The sequence below is a fragment of the Argopecten irradians genome, chromosome 2, assembly GCF_041381155.1.
Source record: "Argopecten irradians isolate NY chromosome 2, Ai_NY, whole genome shotgun sequence".
NCBI classification, from domain to species: Eukaryota; Metazoa; Mollusca; class Bivalvia; order Pectinida; family Pectinidae; genus Argopecten; species Argopecten irradians.
In genome coordinates this window covers 14,841,680-14,860,132 of record NC_091135.1, presented here as the reverse complement: position 1 = coordinate 14,860,132, position 18,453 = coordinate 14,841,680, and the positions used below count along the sequence as shown (strand labels likewise).

At 34.5% G+C, this 18,453-nt stretch overlaps 1 protein-coding gene across 3 annotated transcripts in view; it reads right to left on the bottom strand.

Moving 5' to 3' along the window:
• Positions 1 to 18,453, bottom strand: part of LOC138314562 (ATP-dependent translocase ABCB1-like) — a 35,185-nt gene that overhangs the window by 5,646 nt on the left and 11,086 nt on the right. For all 3 annotated transcript variants that reach the window (XM_069254956.1, XM_069254954.1, XM_069254955.1), the window contains exons 4-21: positions 18,220 to 18,443; positions 17,678 to 17,793; positions 16,701 to 16,872; positions 16,212 to 16,383; positions 15,766 to 15,890; positions 15,183 to 15,360; positions 13,130 to 13,243; positions 12,416 to 12,652; positions 11,873 to 12,076; positions 11,269 to 11,439; positions 10,286 to 10,447; positions 9,449 to 9,467; positions 8,999 to 9,096; positions 8,511 to 8,657; positions 5,008 to 5,112; positions 4,846 to 4,923; positions 1,271 to 1,354; positions 311 to 756 (exon numbers count right to left, since the gene is read on the bottom strand). In XM_069254956.1, the coding sequence (XP_069111057.1) occupies positions 311 to 756; positions 1,271 to 1,354; positions 4,846 to 4,923; positions 5,008 to 5,112; positions 8,511 to 8,657; positions 8,999 to 9,096; positions 9,449 to 9,467; positions 10,286 to 10,447; positions 11,269 to 11,439; positions 11,873 to 12,076; positions 12,416 to 12,652; positions 13,130 to 13,243; positions 15,183 to 15,360; positions 15,766 to 15,890; positions 16,212 to 16,383; positions 16,701 to 16,872; positions 17,678 to 17,793; positions 18,220 to 18,443 (2,852 nt within the window). The remainder of the gene's footprint in view (positions 1 to 310; positions 757 to 1,270; positions 1,355 to 4,845; positions 4,924 to 5,007; positions 5,113 to 8,510; positions 8,658 to 8,998; positions 9,097 to 9,448; positions 9,468 to 10,285; positions 10,448 to 11,268; positions 11,440 to 11,872; positions 12,077 to 12,415; positions 12,653 to 13,129; positions 13,244 to 15,182; positions 15,361 to 15,765; positions 15,891 to 16,211; positions 16,384 to 16,700; positions 16,873 to 17,677; positions 17,794 to 18,219; positions 18,444 to 18,453) is intronic.

Sequence of the window (18,453 nt, the reverse complement as noted above, 5' to 3'; positions counted from 1 at the left end):
GCACTGTAATAAAAGATGCAACTAAATCATTTCATGAACAATAAATAATCGTATATATATAATATATGTAATTAACACAAAAAATTATTAGTCAAAAATATAGCGTCTGCGAATCCGGGATGCAATAATATTTTTCATATATCTTGAAGTGAAGCTGATTTTCATTCCAAAGTAACAAAAAAAAATGACTAAAATCGATGTTTTTTGATAAGTGAAATAATACCATTTGAGCGGTGGATCTTTAAAAAGCGTTTTATTGACATATACATGACTTACTTGATTAAGTGGGAATTCATTTATTGACACTTACTTGAAAACATCATCGAATCCCATTTCTCCTTGTCGCACGAGATAGGCGCCATAGTAGAACGCTGCAGCGTGCAGGAAGTAAATGACAGACTGTGAAAACGAAAACGCAATGCCTATAAAATGAGCTTTCCTTTTCGCTGCTTTGTACGGCTGTTGTAAACTTTTAGTATATTGCAGATAAAAGGCTTCCTCCTTTGTCAGCCCTACAACCGTTCGAATGTTGCCAATAGCCTCCGATGCTATCTTGCCGGCTCCTTCCAATGCCTCTTTGTTCTTACCGGCGACTCCCGATAATAGCTGAAACTCGAGGGCCCCTGCGATGGCAATGATAGGAATGAAGGCGATTATGACTAATGTAAGCTGCCAGCCAAATATGAAGGATATGATAATAGCGGTTCCCATATTGGCTACGTTTTCGAGGAGCTTACCCATCCTTGCACCAGATGCCTGCAAATAGACAAGAAGAATATGGTGTACGTTGTTGTATTAACCTTGCAACTGATCTTTGCAAACTAATGTTGATTTCACAATTTAAGACATTTTATTTATATTTTGAGTTCTGGATAACTGGTAGACCAAGCGATTTCAATACGTTTCGTTATTGGAACAAGATAGCTATATTTTATATCTCGCATACGAGTACATGTATCATCTACACGTATATTTGACAAAATGGTTATAGCCTTACTGGATACCGAACTATTATTTCTAATGTCCTAACGATAAAATGAGAGGACGTTTGTTATATGTCTTTTGTTTTTTTAACTAAACAAAGGCCACTATCCTTATATACTGACTTTGATCCCATAAGTAACCCACACATCCCTTTAACTCGGGACTCAGAGAAAACTGGCTAATAGCAGAATTTTAAGTAGAACACAAAACAATGCTATACTGGATAAAAAATATCATGGATGTCATCTGTATAGCTTCGGAAGAGAAGTGATAGAAACTAACTTACCCCCTTGACATCGGATGCTTCTGTGGCCAGTCTTGTAGTTAACGCTCCAGTGTTATTCTTATGATCGTCAAAGTACGATATTTCCTTCAAATAGGATAATCAAAAGATAAGGTTGTGGTAACAGTGATGCTGTTTCAGATTATTAAATGAAATGCAGTCTTAATGAGATACGCTGTTTCCTTTTATAACATAACGTCATACTTGATCCGTAATTATGATACATATTGCAGAGTTGCCTCCCTTACTGGTAGGTATTCATTATGACGTCATCATTTTGTAAACAAAACTTAAGTCGTTTTTTCTGAAAATTATGACGTTACGTTCGCAAACACATGACGTCGCAAACAATACCTATCCTCGAAGGGTGATAACTATGTAATATGCAAATGTAGACATGTTTCTGATTATGTGATATGACCACAGTTTGATTAACTTTCCATATATTTAAGGAAGTTCCTTATCTTTAAATGATCCGAACAACATTAGGCCAAAAGAAATATGTCTGTTTAGAACAAAAAATAGGGTCGGTAGGTCGGGAGGATTTTTTTCTTTAAGTGTCTTTCACTCTAAATAATGGACGAAAGCGGAGTCTGAGATCGAAATCCCGACTTTCATTTTTAATGCAACGCGACTAGCGTTTGTATTAATGCTATCCGGTTTACCCTGATATGTAGGACTTGCCATACAATGACATCTAGTGGTGACCTCTTAAAGCATTTCATTCATAAACATCCATCCATAAAATCCCTATTTTATATTCCTTTTGACCAATCAAAATGTTGCATTCCCTTTACTGCAGTATGCAGTCATGGTAAGCTTGCCTTATGATTGGTGGAATTCACACATCCTCTGTAGAATATACACACACATACTCCCTAACTGTGTCTACATGTGTATACATGTACATGCAATCTACATCTGGTTGTGACTCCTCTATCCAACTTACATAAACTGTTTATGATAATAGAAATTGGAATTACTATATAAGACTTACAGACCTCAGAGTTAAAAAGTAAACAGTTCAGAGCTACTTCTGTGTACATTATAATAATTCTTTAAAATGGTTATTTGATAAGGCTGCTCTCATGTGTGCATTGTTTTTTCCTACATCACAAGTGTGCAACACGAGTCAAGAGTGTAGGGAAAAAAATCCTTTTTTAATGAATATAAGACTTTTCTTTACTTTAAAATTGTTTATTTTATGGAGGGAGTTTTAATAAAGAAGAGTGTCAAACAATTCCTTCGGACCAATCAAAATGTGACATTCCTATCACTGCATTTGTGTGTATACAGTCATGGGAAGCCTGCTTTCTGATTGGTGGAATTCACACAGCCTCTGTGTAGAATATACACACACCTACTCTACATGTGTACACACTCCTCTGTCCAACTTGCATAAACACAATTAATGACAATTCAATTTGGAATTACTTAAGGCTTACAGATCTTAAAGTAAAAAGTAAACTAATCTGAGTTTCTTTCTGTGTACATTGTAGTTATGTTTTAAAATAATTATTGATAAGGGTGCCCTCATGTGTGCATGGTTTCACTATACATACATAACTGTGCAACACCAGAGTCAAGAGTGTAGGAACAAAACTCATTTTTTATTGAATATAAGACTTAATCGCTTTCTTTATTTTGAAATTGTTTAATTTATGTAGGAATTTTAATTAAGAAGAATGTCAAACAATGCATATTGCCATATACATTAGTTGAATATTCTTGAAATTTTTGACATCAAAGTCGGTCACCCGACCAACAGATATTAGACTGCTGATAGATAGGTAAAGCCTTCAATTAAACTAAATTTTCCAGGACCTACAGTATCTGTTTTCTGGAGAATGGGGCATCTGCCTAACAGCTTGATGTTTTTATATGGGTTGGTCAAATATTCATCATTAAAGATGCTCCAACGCTCACAAATGCTATTTTTTCAATATCAAAAACAGGAGCAAACGATTTAGTATTCTTCTTCAGTTACAAAAGTTACTTACTTTACACCATTACCACCGTTAAAAAGTTTGAGCTTCTAATTTTACAAGTTAAAGTTTTTAAGTTAAATATATGAAAAACAATTAATTGCATCCCGAAAAAATTCTGTGTCACTATATCCTATATGGAATGAAGTACTGATAGCGCATGCACCAAAGGCGAAATAAATTAAATATTAATTAGACATATATATACACGATTTAACACCCATGGCCATTATTGTTCAAATGATGAATATCATTTATGCTCTCTTGGCAGTGGAGCATCTTTAAGAATTTATCAATTTTTTTACAAAACTAGAGTGGTGTATCAAATGTCATATAATCAACAGAACTTGATGGCAGTACTGAATATATCAAATTCATTTAATTTCATTCTAATTTTTCTGTATCTGCAGCGTTGTATTTGCAGTACTTTGAGTAGTTTGATTTTTATTCTTTTTTTTCGTAGAAAGTGGAAAAAAATAGGGCCGGGGGTAAAAAATTAGGGTCGGTCGGGTAACCCTAATTAGACATATGTTTTCGGCCTTACAGAAGTAAGGCTGAAAATCTCAAGTTCACGAACCTTTCCAATTCCTGTAATACTTCTCAATGGCGAATGAAAAGCTAAAGAAGTGATTGCTTAAAAGTAAGAAACATCTACTTTTCTTCTCTTTTTACATTTTTGTATCTTTACATAATTATATATTTTTAATTATTTGGTTATATGATACTTCATATGCATACGAGTAAGGCCTCGGAATGCATTTTAAAAGTATTCATAACGTCATATGTATTATGTATACAACAAATATAGAAAGTATCTCGCATTTACTTTGTTCTTACCATATCCGATAACAGAAATGTATCTATTTATGGTAATTTATTTATTCTGACTATTTTCCTTACTCTATGTTGAAAACTGGTCTACTTGAAAATTGCACGCACTAACTTAATCTTCGCGAATCTGGTTGCATACGTCATTCCACTTGCCATGGTAAATGTCATAAATAAAATCCTGTTTAATTGTGCCTTTTTATGGTCTCCTACTTCAATCTACACCTACGTCTATCTAATAATCGACCTACGTCATCGTATTGAAGACCATATCGACATTGGAAAGGTGTGGCTATGTACAAGGAATATCAGACAAGAAGAATATAACAGAGAGCTGAAATACGTGAATTGAAGTTGAAAGTTCTAAGGAAAGTGGATTCCAGTCTTATATGTTACGGGGAAAGAATGTGCATTTACTACCGCTAATAAGGAATTTGGTATAAGAGATGATTTGAGTGTCTAGTGAGGGGTACCTATAGGGTCATTGCTACTGCTTTCTTAAATACTGTACAAAGGCATAGATGATCAAGGATCAAATTAGTACGCAAAACGTAAAGAAAGAGCAGCCTTTTTCTTTTTATTAAAATAGTGTGGCTGGACATATCATTTGAGGTAGTTAAATAGGCTTATAAACCTTATATTTACTATACAAGGTATACATATATTTGTAAATCAAAGATGTAAGCAGTCAATATGTAAACAAAACAGAATATGATAATTGTATTTTTTCTTAAAATAAATATTTAATTAAATGGTAACTCATACCTGGCGCAACATGGCCTTAAAGCTCAAGCTTCGAATTCTCATGGTCAGTATCTCACCAGATTTGCCAAACATGTATCCCTGCAAAAACGAAAACAATTAGTCATGTATTATCACAATCTTGAGACAGGGTATGCACATGGAAACAGATACACATCCGCTTACCTGGAGGGTAAGTGCAATCAAACAGCCCACTGCTATCCCGGACAAAATGATGACAAATCTGTTAATTTCTTGTTTCTGGTAGGCCTCATCTGATGACGCGAAAGCCTGCAATCAGAGAAAAATAAAATATGATGTAAGATAATATTTGGATTATCTAGTACGAGTCAGGACTCGACAGAATTCTGATACAAAGGAAAGCCAAGAGTTTCTGGCAAATACCTCGTGATCCTTGTGACAACATATAATGAAGGACATGCATACATCGAAATAGGAACCGTACTTTGGAGATTGCGGTTGAAGTAACGCAGAGTTTGCGGTTATCACCGGAAGGTGATGGAAAATTGAGAGGGTAGGTCCACGAAATTGTCAAATAACGAAATTCTAGAGAATCTATCAAAAAACTGAGTCGCTCACGGATTGTAGCACACATTGAAGAATTCAAGGCATGTTTCGCATATTGTCGATGTTTTTTGTGGAGTTCAAACACTCCACGACAAAAATCGAAATCGGATTTTTTTGTAAACAAATCAAAATTTCATAATGTTTTAAGCCATATTATTTTATATAAACACTTTCCATTTGTGTGTTGATGTTCTAAAAACACCCCGACTGAATGACATTTGTTTGTGTCAAGAAATTTCCATGAAATACTGAATTGAATTTTTGAAGGATGAGGTTGCGGTTGCATAAAGTAAAAAATGGGGGTTGCGGTTTTTGGTCATTCAATAGCTATAATGGGCGGATGATATTTGCCATTTTCCATGACCTCAGAGTGTTTCGGAGATGTTTGCGTTTAATGTTATTATCACTAAGACAATCAATTAAGTTTCCGTTCCGTATTGATCAGTTTTAAAGGTAGGTTTCGCCCAATGAAATATAAAGACTACGAAATTGAAATTTATCCTATACATAGATATAATCTTCAGATCATTTTCAATGCATACAGCGAACAATATGGGTGGTCAGTTGCCTAGCTTGACCAGGAAAATACTCCTCTAAAAATAGAGCGAAGTTAAGCTTTACATAGAACATGACGTATCTTTACATAGAACAAAACGAGGCCGCAGCAACAAACGGAAGCGAGCAACAAAATGACAGATAGAAGTGACAGTCTTGCCACGGCATGTTTAGTTAAAAAACAACAACAAAAAATCGAAGTGCAAGGGACTGTTTATACATATCATATAATCTAAAACAACTCATGTTACTTACATACGCTCGCTAACTTTGTACACCAAATATACATGTAGTTAGTCTGCGGCTGTTTGTGCGCTGGCATATGTGTTGAAATTTAACTCACCACGTGCAATGCCGTTACACGAGTCCCAACAGATCCCGAAAAGTTCCGCTTGAGATGTGGCTTCTGTTTCTTCTATTGCTACATGCCATCTCTGAATTTAATTCCCTATAGATATCCTTAGGGTGCTACCGAATCCATTATAATTTCCTCCACTTTATTGCCGATTCAGATATATTTTTTTCATCTCACACACTTTCGTTCAGCCATTTTGTTTACTTTTAGTGCGTGACAATGCGCATGCGCCAAACTTCGACAACGCAATCCATCGCAGCTTCATTTGCATATTATTTTGTCTGACGGACACCGTAATAAATCAAGGATTTCCTTCAATTTTGTATTCAAGACACATTTGTTCAAACTCAAACACATAAAGAAATTAAATTGAGATATTTTAATATGTTTTTTCATCTTTTCTTCCGCTTATCGCATTTCACAAAAAAATATTTATTTGGTTGGGCGAAACCTACCTTTAATATTAGCAATGGTATGTATATGTAAGAATGGTATGTCAGCTTTAACTTTTCATTTGTTATTATAAAACTGTGTAGCAACGAACAGGAAAATTATACAAAATTATCATGAAGATCATGAAGCATTTTTCACCCCACGAAACACACCCGTACCCGTTATAAAAATACATGATGTGTATTGTGTTACTCTGTAGTCTTCGTAATAAGAGTAGGCCCTAGTAGCCGCTACAGAGACGCCTACTGCTACAGGCGCTTGATAACACAGTAAATAAATAAAAGTAAATAAAAAAATAAATAAAGATTGAATTGACCTTTGATAATTGAATGATTCTTATAGAGATTCATGTACCGTTCCCTTCCAACAACCTGATTTTATTTTTGAGTTGTGAATGGTCACTTTCATTGAACTCTCAACCATGCTACTTTTCAATTAGCAAAGAACAACAAAAAATCCTTCTCGAATCTCAAACTACCTAATTAGAGAAACAGGAGAGTTTATAAATGGGAAACAGAATGATCTATAACCTATGAACATGTGTCAAGCTTGTTACTGTTTGTCCCATTTAACTCACTCAGAACATCTGTTTTCGGCAATATTTCGAAAAATAATCAACCGATTTTAATGCTCGATACATCGTTTTTTTAGAATTCTGTTTGTCGTAACAGAATCAAGGTAATCAGACAAGAAACAAAAATGTTTCCTTCTTCGGCACTAGTAAAATTTTGTCCCACGACGACGTCCCTATTACGCTTTAAAAAATCTACGCGTTTTATATGCTAAATTCAGATTATGTGAACATGACTAAGAAATAGCAACTGGGCGAATGAAAAAAATCCCTATGAAATCATAGACTATGTAAAAAATATTTGGTGGTGGAAAATGAAGAGCACTTCTTTTTTCATTGTTCTTTAAATCAGCAAGCAAGAGTAAGATGTCTTGCCAACTATAATATAAATCAAAATCTCTCCGATAAAGAAAAATTAATTGATATTCTAAAATCCATATATTCATAGACTATGTAAAAAACACTTGAATCATTGCTAAAAAACGATATAAAAAGATACACAGTTTACTGGCACCTAATTATAAATAATTTAGTAATCGATGCAGTAAGTCGAAAAGGGGGATAAGCTGCACCAGATGGTATCATTTCGTCCATTTAGGACTCATCTGACAATCCGCACTCATAAAACCTACTTTATCCCAACCGCAACAATCAATGACGTTACTTTTTTTACTTTACATTTTCCGCAACCACGAAAAACTACTTTATGTCAACCGCAATAATGACGTTACTTTTACCGACACATTTTCAAAATCGTATCTCTCAATCATCCGGTATTAGATTTAGAAAATCTTTTGAGAGGCTGTTTACAAGGGTTCGAAATTATAATATAATCAGTTGATATTGGTCTAGACTAGATTTGTAAAGCAGCATGAGATCATGAACTTAACAATTGGCGAAAAGTGGCAAAAATTATGCACTGTACGTAGGTGTTTGAAATACTGGGGCCATACAGAAACAGGTTACCGCTTCCCGATTTTGGATATATCATCTCTGTTCTCCGTGCACACTTCAGATTTCTGAAAAAAGCTTCCTGATGAGAAATATGACATTTTCTCTTCCGACTTACCTCCGTTTTCCGGCTCATAACCGCAAACTCTGCGTTACTTCAACCGCAATCTCCAAAGTACGGTTGGACACGGTGCATACATCGAAATAGGAACTTACATCGAGAATACTAGCGAATATGACAGCAAACGCCGGCTGTACAGCCCCAAACATAATGCTTCCAAGACAGCCCAAGAGAATGTAGTGCCATTCTGGTGCATTCAACCGCATAATCCTTGTGAACGATCCCTTGTTTTCCTCCTTCTTCTGTGGAAACACATTCAGGAAGCATACAGAAAATTAGGGAAGAATTGTGTGGTTTTTTTATCGCAAAATATACCTCGTTAGATAATCGTCATTATTTAAAAACTTAAGATAGCTGCAACAGCCGGTATTGGAATTAATTACACATGTACATTATCTATGATTTACATCCCACATATTTAAAATTAAAACATGTATATATATTCAAACTTTAAATATGTATATATTAACATTTGAATTTCTAGACATATTGCAGTTAACTAGCTTTACGGCAGAAGATAAAAACGTGATACGTGACCTTTGAAACAAATCAACATATAATTTCCACAAAATATATTACTTGCCTTCTCCTCCTCAGACTCCTTATCATCCTCACTGTCTATCCCGCCAGTCTTATGATGTATTTTATCCAAGTCTTTCTTCTTCTCTACCATATCATCGCCTGAAACAAAAATTAGACAATCCAACAAAAATCAAGAAAAAAATCACAACTACGTTAATATTAAAAAGTATTAAAAAAAACAGAATTTCTTGGAGAACCAGGTGTTACGAAAGATCTTAATCGACAATGATAGTAATAAGAAAATCTGTTAAATAAGACAGTTATTATCTATACGTGTATAAAACTAAATTTTTGAATCATTTAATGGGCTCTGACCGCACATGAAGTCATACTCTTCATCGATTTATGTTAATATGTTTTTCTCTTTTTACCTGTTTTTGTTAAAATGGAATGTATAAAAAATGCAAATGACGCCCAAAAAATATCTTGGTATATAATCAGAATGTCTTACCTTTTTCTGAACTCTTCGTCTGCAAGACAAAAACATAAACTCACTTAAAATTGTAAAACGTGCTTAAAACCGAGACAATAGCACGCCACACTTACAGAAAGTTATCATATTAGTTATTCCGAATTTGCATATTACAGAGTTATCTGCACTTGCGTGTAGGTATTGATTGTGACGTCATACGTTTCAGAGAAAACGACGTGAATTGCGCTCACAAAATAATGACGTAACAATCGATACCTACCCGCAAGGGAGTTAACTCTGTAATATGCAAAGACGGAATAACTACCATTTGATATGTTACCAGTTTACTTGTTTTTATTTTATCTATTCTGTTAGCAAACATATCAATGTTCAACCCGACCAGAAGTTATAGGGACGGAAAATACATTTTAACGTTGACTGATTTACAGGCTTTGAGAATTAAAATCAATTGACAATATATGTTCACTATTAAACTGAAATTGATACCAAATTGTAGTACTGCATGAAATATATTTCAGTATAACGATTTATCATAATGAGGACAAATTATAGATAGTTAATAGTGTGTCCGTACAGGACAAATTTATCGACAAAAATGACGACATCGTACCTTTGCATTCATTTGATAGCAATTTTTTATGAATTCTGTATGTTTTTTTTATTTTCTTGTCCAATACCACCTCACATTTGCTCACTCTTGACGAGAATCACACCATTGTCTACGTGGTGAAGGTTTTCAGCAGAGAAGACCAACATTTTTTTAAGTGGATATGGATTACAGGTATATAACCAATGTATTCACATTCGACATTCATATTATTTTACGTATATTCCGAGAGAAACACAATATCCTACCTGTAGTTTGACTAGGTTAGCGTAAACCCCGCCTTTCTGCATTAACTGATCATGGGTCCCTCTCTCCGCTACGACCCCATCCTTAAAGCCAGCGATACTGTCGGCCGTCTTAATGGTGGACAGCCTGTGGGCAATCACAATGGTCGTTCTCCCGGCTCGTGCCTAAAATTGAAACATCATCTAATCATAGATGAATAATAATCAAATAATTATAATAATCTTAGAACCAATGACAATTAAAGTGAACAGTCGGGCAAGGATGGCTAAAGTCGGAAAAAATGGTGTGAATGTATCCAGTATAATTTCTTAAGAAATAGAAAAATAAAATCTCTCGCCAAAATATGTCTGCGTACAAAGAAATTAATTTAAAGTACAGGAATCCTAAAACGTCCTCCCGGCTGACTATGTCCGTGGTTACATTTACACACAGCCTCGCTTTCAATGCTTCCAACTTTCCTTTACTTTAATGGTCAGAACTGGGAAACGTAAGCAGAACTTAGCCGTCGTATTAATATGTGAGAACATTTGGAAGGCCAATGAACGCATTTAGACTGGTTTTCTTTGCCCGACTATTCACTTTAAAAAGGTCCTGATAACAACGGAGCTATTAACAATTATCTACCCCACTACCTCCCGTTATTCCAGCATTGTATTCGGTACTATATATAGAGACTATCTATTCCCACATCGTTGAGTTGTTCTTCCATGTTAGCTTATCAATACTTTGTCCCTTTGAAGGAAATGTTTGGTTTTATTCCGCTCATAAGTACAATTGCAGTATTTGAAATTGTTAGTTTGAAATTTTGACATATTTTGCTCTGTTTTTAATGCAATGGAATGGCTGTAATTTATACAGGAAGCCTCCATCAGTATTCGTTATTGGATCAGCACCAAACATATCACACCAGTCTGATGAAAAAAACCAATTGTGACATCAACGATCGAATCAACAAGTGATTAAACAATAAAAATAAAACAACTACCTTATCGAGAGCCTCCTGAACAACAGCCTCGCTCTCAGTATCCAGTGCTGACGTGGCTTCGTCCAGTAGGAGAATACGTGGATCTCTGACCAAAGCACGTGCTATGGCTACTCTTTGCTTCTGACCACCGCTAAGCTGGGCTCCTCGCTCACCGACCAAAGTATTGTATTTCTGGAATATATAGAGTCAGACATCGAACCTAGAAATTTACGATATTGGTTAAAATTACTGTTAATCAAATTTTGATTTATTTAAACCTTAGCAGTATTTAAGCAAATATTACATGTAGTCATAATATCAATGAAAGCTCAAATGTAACAATGCATCCATATTGTTACTGTCTCTGGTTTCGTATTCGAAAATTAAAATGGGATATAAATGCAAAAGCGGGATATTCCTCATTTTATTTCCTGTAGTGAATTGTTTCAAAAATCCTACATAAAACAAATTGTAGAAGATATTAAGTTTAAAATATATTTTCGACACCCAGTCTCAAAGACAGGAAAAATAGAATTAATGTAATAGTTTTGCGCTAGTGTCAAGTTTGTCTCAAAATCAGTATACATCTGGTTATGAATCTGTAGTAAATCAAAGCGTAACATACATCTGGGAGGTCCATGATGAAGTTATGAGCATTCGCCATTTTAGCAGCATCTTCAATCTCTCGATCAGTGACACCGTCTCGGCCATATCGGATGTTTTCCTTTATGGAGGTGGCGAAAAGTATAGGTTCTTGGCTGACAATGCCGATGTGTTGTCGCAGCCATTTTACATTCAGTTCTTTTATGTCGATATCATCTACGAGAACCTATAGCAAGCCGAAACTAATAGTTAATGTGTTAGGGGTAAAAGGTACGAAGAGACGTTTCAGGAAACAGTTCAATTTCTACATTACAGAGTATCGCATTGTGTTTACTATCGTTAAAGCATGTACTATTATAGTATCTTTTGATGTGATCCCTCCTTAATTGTGTTTCTTCAGGTAGTCTCATTTGTTCTTGATACATATGTATTATTTTTTATATCTTCCACTGTTATCACATTGTAGTAGGTTAAATCAATCTTTTTATAATTATGTTTTCAATTAAAAAACAAGAAACACATTTAGACTACTTTGTATTAAATTACCCGACAATATGATGCTGACCTTTCCTTCTTGGGGATCGTAAAATCTTTGAAGCAACTGAACCACCGTGCTCTTTCCGCAGCCGCTAGATCCGACCAAGGCCACGGTCTGACCTTTACTAACATCGAGGTTAAGGCCATTCAGAACAACAACCTCCTCACGAGCTGGATACCGGAACTTGACATTCTGAAATTTTACAGTACCCTCCAGCTTCTCCGGCTGTTTTCCTTCATCTGAGCTGCTGTCTATGGCAGGCTCCTATTATATGACATTCGAAAATTTCAATATGTACATTTCATTAATAATAGACAAAACTGAATTCCATAGAGGAGCTTACCGGATAATTTGAACCACTTTAATTGAAATCATTTTAGTAACAAACATTGATGTTATTTTTCATACCAAAAGCTTTCAAAAAGGATTTAAAATATAAAAAAAATATAATCAAAAAATGTATAATTACAGGCTCTAGGCAGCATAAATAAATTTACAAATGAATGTGTTCGTCATTAATTTTGACTTCGTTTTCCGCATTCCAAAAACAAATTTCCTTTTTCAAGATTGTGACATCAGAGTTCTAAAACATTCATTTGATCATTATTGATTATGGATTGTTTAGCAGATTCCAGGCTTTTTGGGGGTTTCAATTCTTTCTGGATAGTATAATTAATTCTGAATAAAATGTCTTGTTCATCTGATATCAAAAGAAAATACAAGATCGATATACAGACTTACCAGGGCAATGAGATTGTAGATCATATACGCCGCGCCTCTTGCAGTGGATAAAGCCTGAAGATTAGGCATGGCATTTCCTAGAGCAAACGCCCCGATAACAATGCTAAAAAATACCTGAAAAAATATCACATATTTATTTGTTTCTTTAAAACTAATATTTGACGTTCTAGTGATGTTGAAACGGTATAGATTTTTTTTTTTTTTTTTTTTTTGTATATTTGTGTTTACAGGTTGTAAATTCAGGTGATAATTTCCCTGTGTACTAAATGTATGCACATATAGTAAAATGTGTTGCACGCTTAGATTAATTGGAATGGGGACAGTGTTGAGAAATTGAATTTGAAGCATCAGTACTGAAATTTATTTCGTACATCATTTCCTGAATCTATACCTTGATATCACTTCAGCATTTTGTGCCAATATTTATTATTTTGAAAGTTTTCATTAAAATGCTTTCATTAATGGTTAATGTAATTTGGTACATATCTGAAAGAAAATGAACATATTCGTCTTTTACTGCTCCAAACTTATTCGATTACGACGTTTAAAAGTGATCGAGACAGTGTTTTGTATAGGAAAATAAGTGAACGTGGACTTTTTCTTTCTGCGGATGGTTGTCGATGTTAAAAAGTTGAGCTTATATCATTTTATTTAATATGTTTAAATATGACCGTGTTCGTCATTTAGGGGACTTATTAGACCGTGAAATCCAGTGTGTAAATTTGACCTCGGCCTCAAAAGGACTTTTCTTAATCCTGTAAACACCCCTTAACTTATATCATCATCTATATATATATCCACGTGTGTGTATTTAAATAAGTTGTGGTAATATAATATTTGTACTGTGTTATATTCTACACACTAAAAGTGTCACAATCTTAGTAAGTATTAATCTACATTCAGAGCTAAGAAGTCTAGGTGGCCGCATTACGACAGTCGTTATTGTGTAAGTCAATATGAGGGCAGATAGAAGGTAAATGATATCTTTGCTACAGTGTCTCATATACGTGCATAGAATACATTGGCGCTGTAGTGCTATTTCCCCAACAAACAGATTAAAAATCAAACAATAATATACATGTAAATAGATACATAAATGGCAGTAAGTTAAGTGACAATATTAAGATGGTATTAGGATGTAACATTGATCACAGACACAGCTGGTTGATTGGTAATTATAAAATATCTTATTCGTTCAAATAGATACTATGTTTAGGCTTTCTACATGGATTTTTTTCATATAGATGGTTTTTTTTCATCATCTTCTCCATTTGTCTATTTGAATTTGCGGTCTAGGTCAGATAGCTGTAGTCCATTATTAATATATTTGATTATTTTTATCATTTTTTCCCTTTTTACCCTTTTCACCTTTTTACTGCAAGATAGTATGATGAAGACGCAATTTAAGTGTTTATTTAAGCATTGATGTCACAACATTTTTTCATTGGAGTATGAAAGAAATTTTGTTTGCAAACTTCGCGGATTCACACAAACGTTTGCAAATAAACTCTATTTCATAACCCGATAAAAATTTTAAAAAATATCGACATCAATGCTTATAATTAATTTTCCAGAATACTTCATAAAATAAAAAACGTTTACACGTACGATTCCATTAATTTCCCAAGTGATTATTTTTTTCAAATCAATACGCAACGTCGATGTTTCGATCTTATATTTCTATTTATCTTTCTATTCTTGAATTTATTTTCATAGCGATATTGAAAAAATGAATCGGCCAATCAGAAACCCAGCTGTGTTGTCCTTACAGAAATGTTTCATTAATCAAAAAACGAAGATGTTCTCGGAGTTGAGTCAAAGATGCCGGAAGTAAAGGTATATTTTATGGAGCAATGATAATAGTTTTAGTTAGTTATACAATGCTCCTAAAAACCATTCTTTCAGCATGTACACACTGTATATACAATAATATTTTTAAGTACTACATCAAGATCTGTTTTTCAGAAACGTTTCAGAACAAAACACAAAGAACATCAAAACTTTCTTTAGACATCAAGACCACCTTATATGAATCGTTTCCCACAATACTTACAATGAGAATCTTGCCTGGGGTGTAGAGATCTGGTTGATCCCTGGTCAGCTTTGCCCCGTACCAGAATCCCAGACAATCCGTCAGGAAAATTAACATATAGGTTATCCCGAATGACAGGCCGTTCCCTAAAGATTTCGTCACACCGATATCACGAGCCTCCCCCAGGTGTTCATTGTACCTATAAAGGGATAAAATACATATGTATCTCCTTTAAAAATTGCAGAGGCCGCCTCGACGACCAAAGTGCAGACTTGTTCCACTTTTTAGTTATAGTCAAATATTAAACTATATGTCATCGGCGATGTTTCTCTTTGAACTCGAAGTTTTTAAATATAAACCCATTGAGTCTTTTTTGTGACATTTATTAGGACATAATACATATGAACAAATCAAATTGGCATTGTTACTTTTATCTTCATTGATGAATAAGTAAAATTGTTGGTAGATAATTTCGTATGCATAATACTATTACAATTTTCTTTTTGAATATATTATTATGAACATATTTGTTTGAATCATTAAATAAAAACTTTAAAACAAAAGCAGATAATTGAATGGACACCAAGCCTACTATAAGCAGTACCTTTTACACTCCTTCCGTTCACCCCCGAATGCCACCACGGTTCGGATGGAACTGAGGACCTCATCAGCTACTGCGCCCGCCTTAGCATACGCTGACAGCTCTTTTGACGACATGGTCGCCATAATCTAGTTAAACATACAATTCAGTCATAATTATCAACCTTTGCTCTCACTAGTCTGACTAGTAAAACAAGCAATTCATTACCTTTAATGGCTCTGTTTTAAATTCATCTTTGAAGATGCATTGTAGCCATCATTTCAATTCTTAATTAAATATATGTTGAAATGAAGCTAATAACATAATTTAAAATCCTAAAACTATATATATAATAAAACTAAAGAAGCAAAAGCAACGTTCTTTAAAGGCGGACATATACCATAATTTAAGACAATATAGTTCTGAATATAAACATATGAGAACAAAGTAATATGGCATGAGCTATCTACCTTCGACATAACTCCTGCCGCCAGGGCAAGAAGTGGCGCCACTGACAACATTACGAGTGTGAGCTGCCATCCATACACGAAGCCGATGATAAAGCTTGAAATTGCGGAGGAAAACCACTGGAGAAAGGTGCTCACTTTGTCCCCAATGCCCTCGTGAATCTGGTTTATGTCGCTAGAATGTTAAAGTTGTAAAGACTATTTTGGTATACAGCTTTAATTAAACAATCACTACAAATTGTCAAATTCTGATAAATAATAACGACTTTAGGATGTCATAATGCTAATCTATCTGTAATGTTTTATAATACACTTGTTACAGCAGGTAAAATACAAAGGCCACTATAAGAACAAAACAGTTGCATGGTACGTTTTTTGTTGAACCGTTAGCTAACGTACACGGATTTAACGGATTTAATGTCTTCAACCAACACAGCCTTATGTTTTAATGACTTCAAAGCTTATAACATATTCATATTTGTAATTGCTCACTCGGAAAGCCTCGTGTTGAGTTCTCCTGTCTCATGGGTATCAAACCAACCGATATCCTGACGCATGATATTCCGGAAAAATGCCTTCCGTATTCGGTGGATCTGACGTTCTGATGCAAGAATCCAGAATGCGACTTGACAGTATCCGCAAAGCAGTACACCGCACGCAATGGCTGAAAATATGTTTATATTTCAATATAGTTCTGTGAATTAAAAAATGATGAATGGCATCGTGTATGAGTCTATCATTGGTGATTGGCCACAATGAAATCTGATGGATGAGTTCTTCAGTCTACATTCAAAAGATCTCGCGTGAGCTACGAAGAAGACGACAAAAGGCTAATCAAGAATAGAAGTAAGGAATACCAATAAAATGATAAAATAATACAATTATGATTATACTACATGTATATCATATTTAATTTACAACAAAAAAGTACGAGTTTTTTGTTTGTTTCGTTTGTTTGGTGTTTTTTTCATAATTATAACTTTTATTGCTTATGTTAATGGTATGAACATAATATGGAGATGTTTTTAATGTGTTTAGGGAGGTTAAAGCAAGAGAATACTATCCCCTGAAAATCCCTAGAATGTGGAAAATTAACAAGTCTGTTAGTACAACCATGTAAGAAAAGTGCACCATGTGACATTTGTTTTTATGATCAACGTATGCCTGAAATTGAAAAAAATATTAAACGAAGTTCTTCAGACAAAATCAGAAGGAACGGTCTACCTTAAATAACAAAAATAAAATATGCATTTGAATGGCGATTGTTCAAAATCAACAAAGCAATCAGAGCCAGACGTTCAAGAAGCATGAGCGTTCTTTGTCTAATGGATGACACAGCTATTCAAATATCTATTCAATCTTAGTCATCTAAAAAAATACATTAAAATCGAACGACGACAACAAAACCAAAATTCACGTGAGGCGACTCTGAACAAATCTTAATTCATATTGCAACTGCGTGAACATACCTATATAGTAAATGGCGAATGTCTCCATTTCTTTGAGAAAATCGTTGGTGGTTTGTTTCTGTATGATTGTCACGTCAACAGTGGAGTAGTTTGTCTGTATGTCTGTTAGGTGGGGACTGGAAGGCAAACAGAAAAAACCACTTCTATACCAAACATCTGTACATCGTAAACACTTACATGCCTTATTTCTAAAATTTCCACGCTATGAACATTTTAGTCAATCAGAATTCGTTTGTTTTAATGTATTTTCAAATCAGAAGAATTTCACAAACATGTACTGTAGAAAAGGGTCCTTTTCTTTGTGATTTGTTTTCGTAATCCAAATCACAAGATAACGTTTTGGCAAATATCAATTGATAATTAGTGAAGTAAGTATAACAAAATTATAGTTAAAGTTTTACTGTGGTTTTCAATTATGTACATATAACCATTTAAATCCATATTTAGTGTGTATCGAACCAAAAACCTTCAACATACATGTAAATACATTTAGCTATATATGCTAAATGAATAATGATATTTGAAGTCTACATTATACGTACAGCAGTAGAGACGGAGATTCCAATGCCTGGTCCCGGGAGATGCCTTTTCCTGTCAGAAAGGCTGAGATCTCTGTGAGGATGTTGGAGTATTTCCCGGAGTCCACGAACGAGTCTGTCATCTGTCCGAACACGATAATGAGGCAGGGCAAGGCCAGGCCATGGGCCATGGCACCTATAATGCCAAGTACCATCATCAGTACGTCCAACTTATCGGCAAACTTAAACTGAAAATAC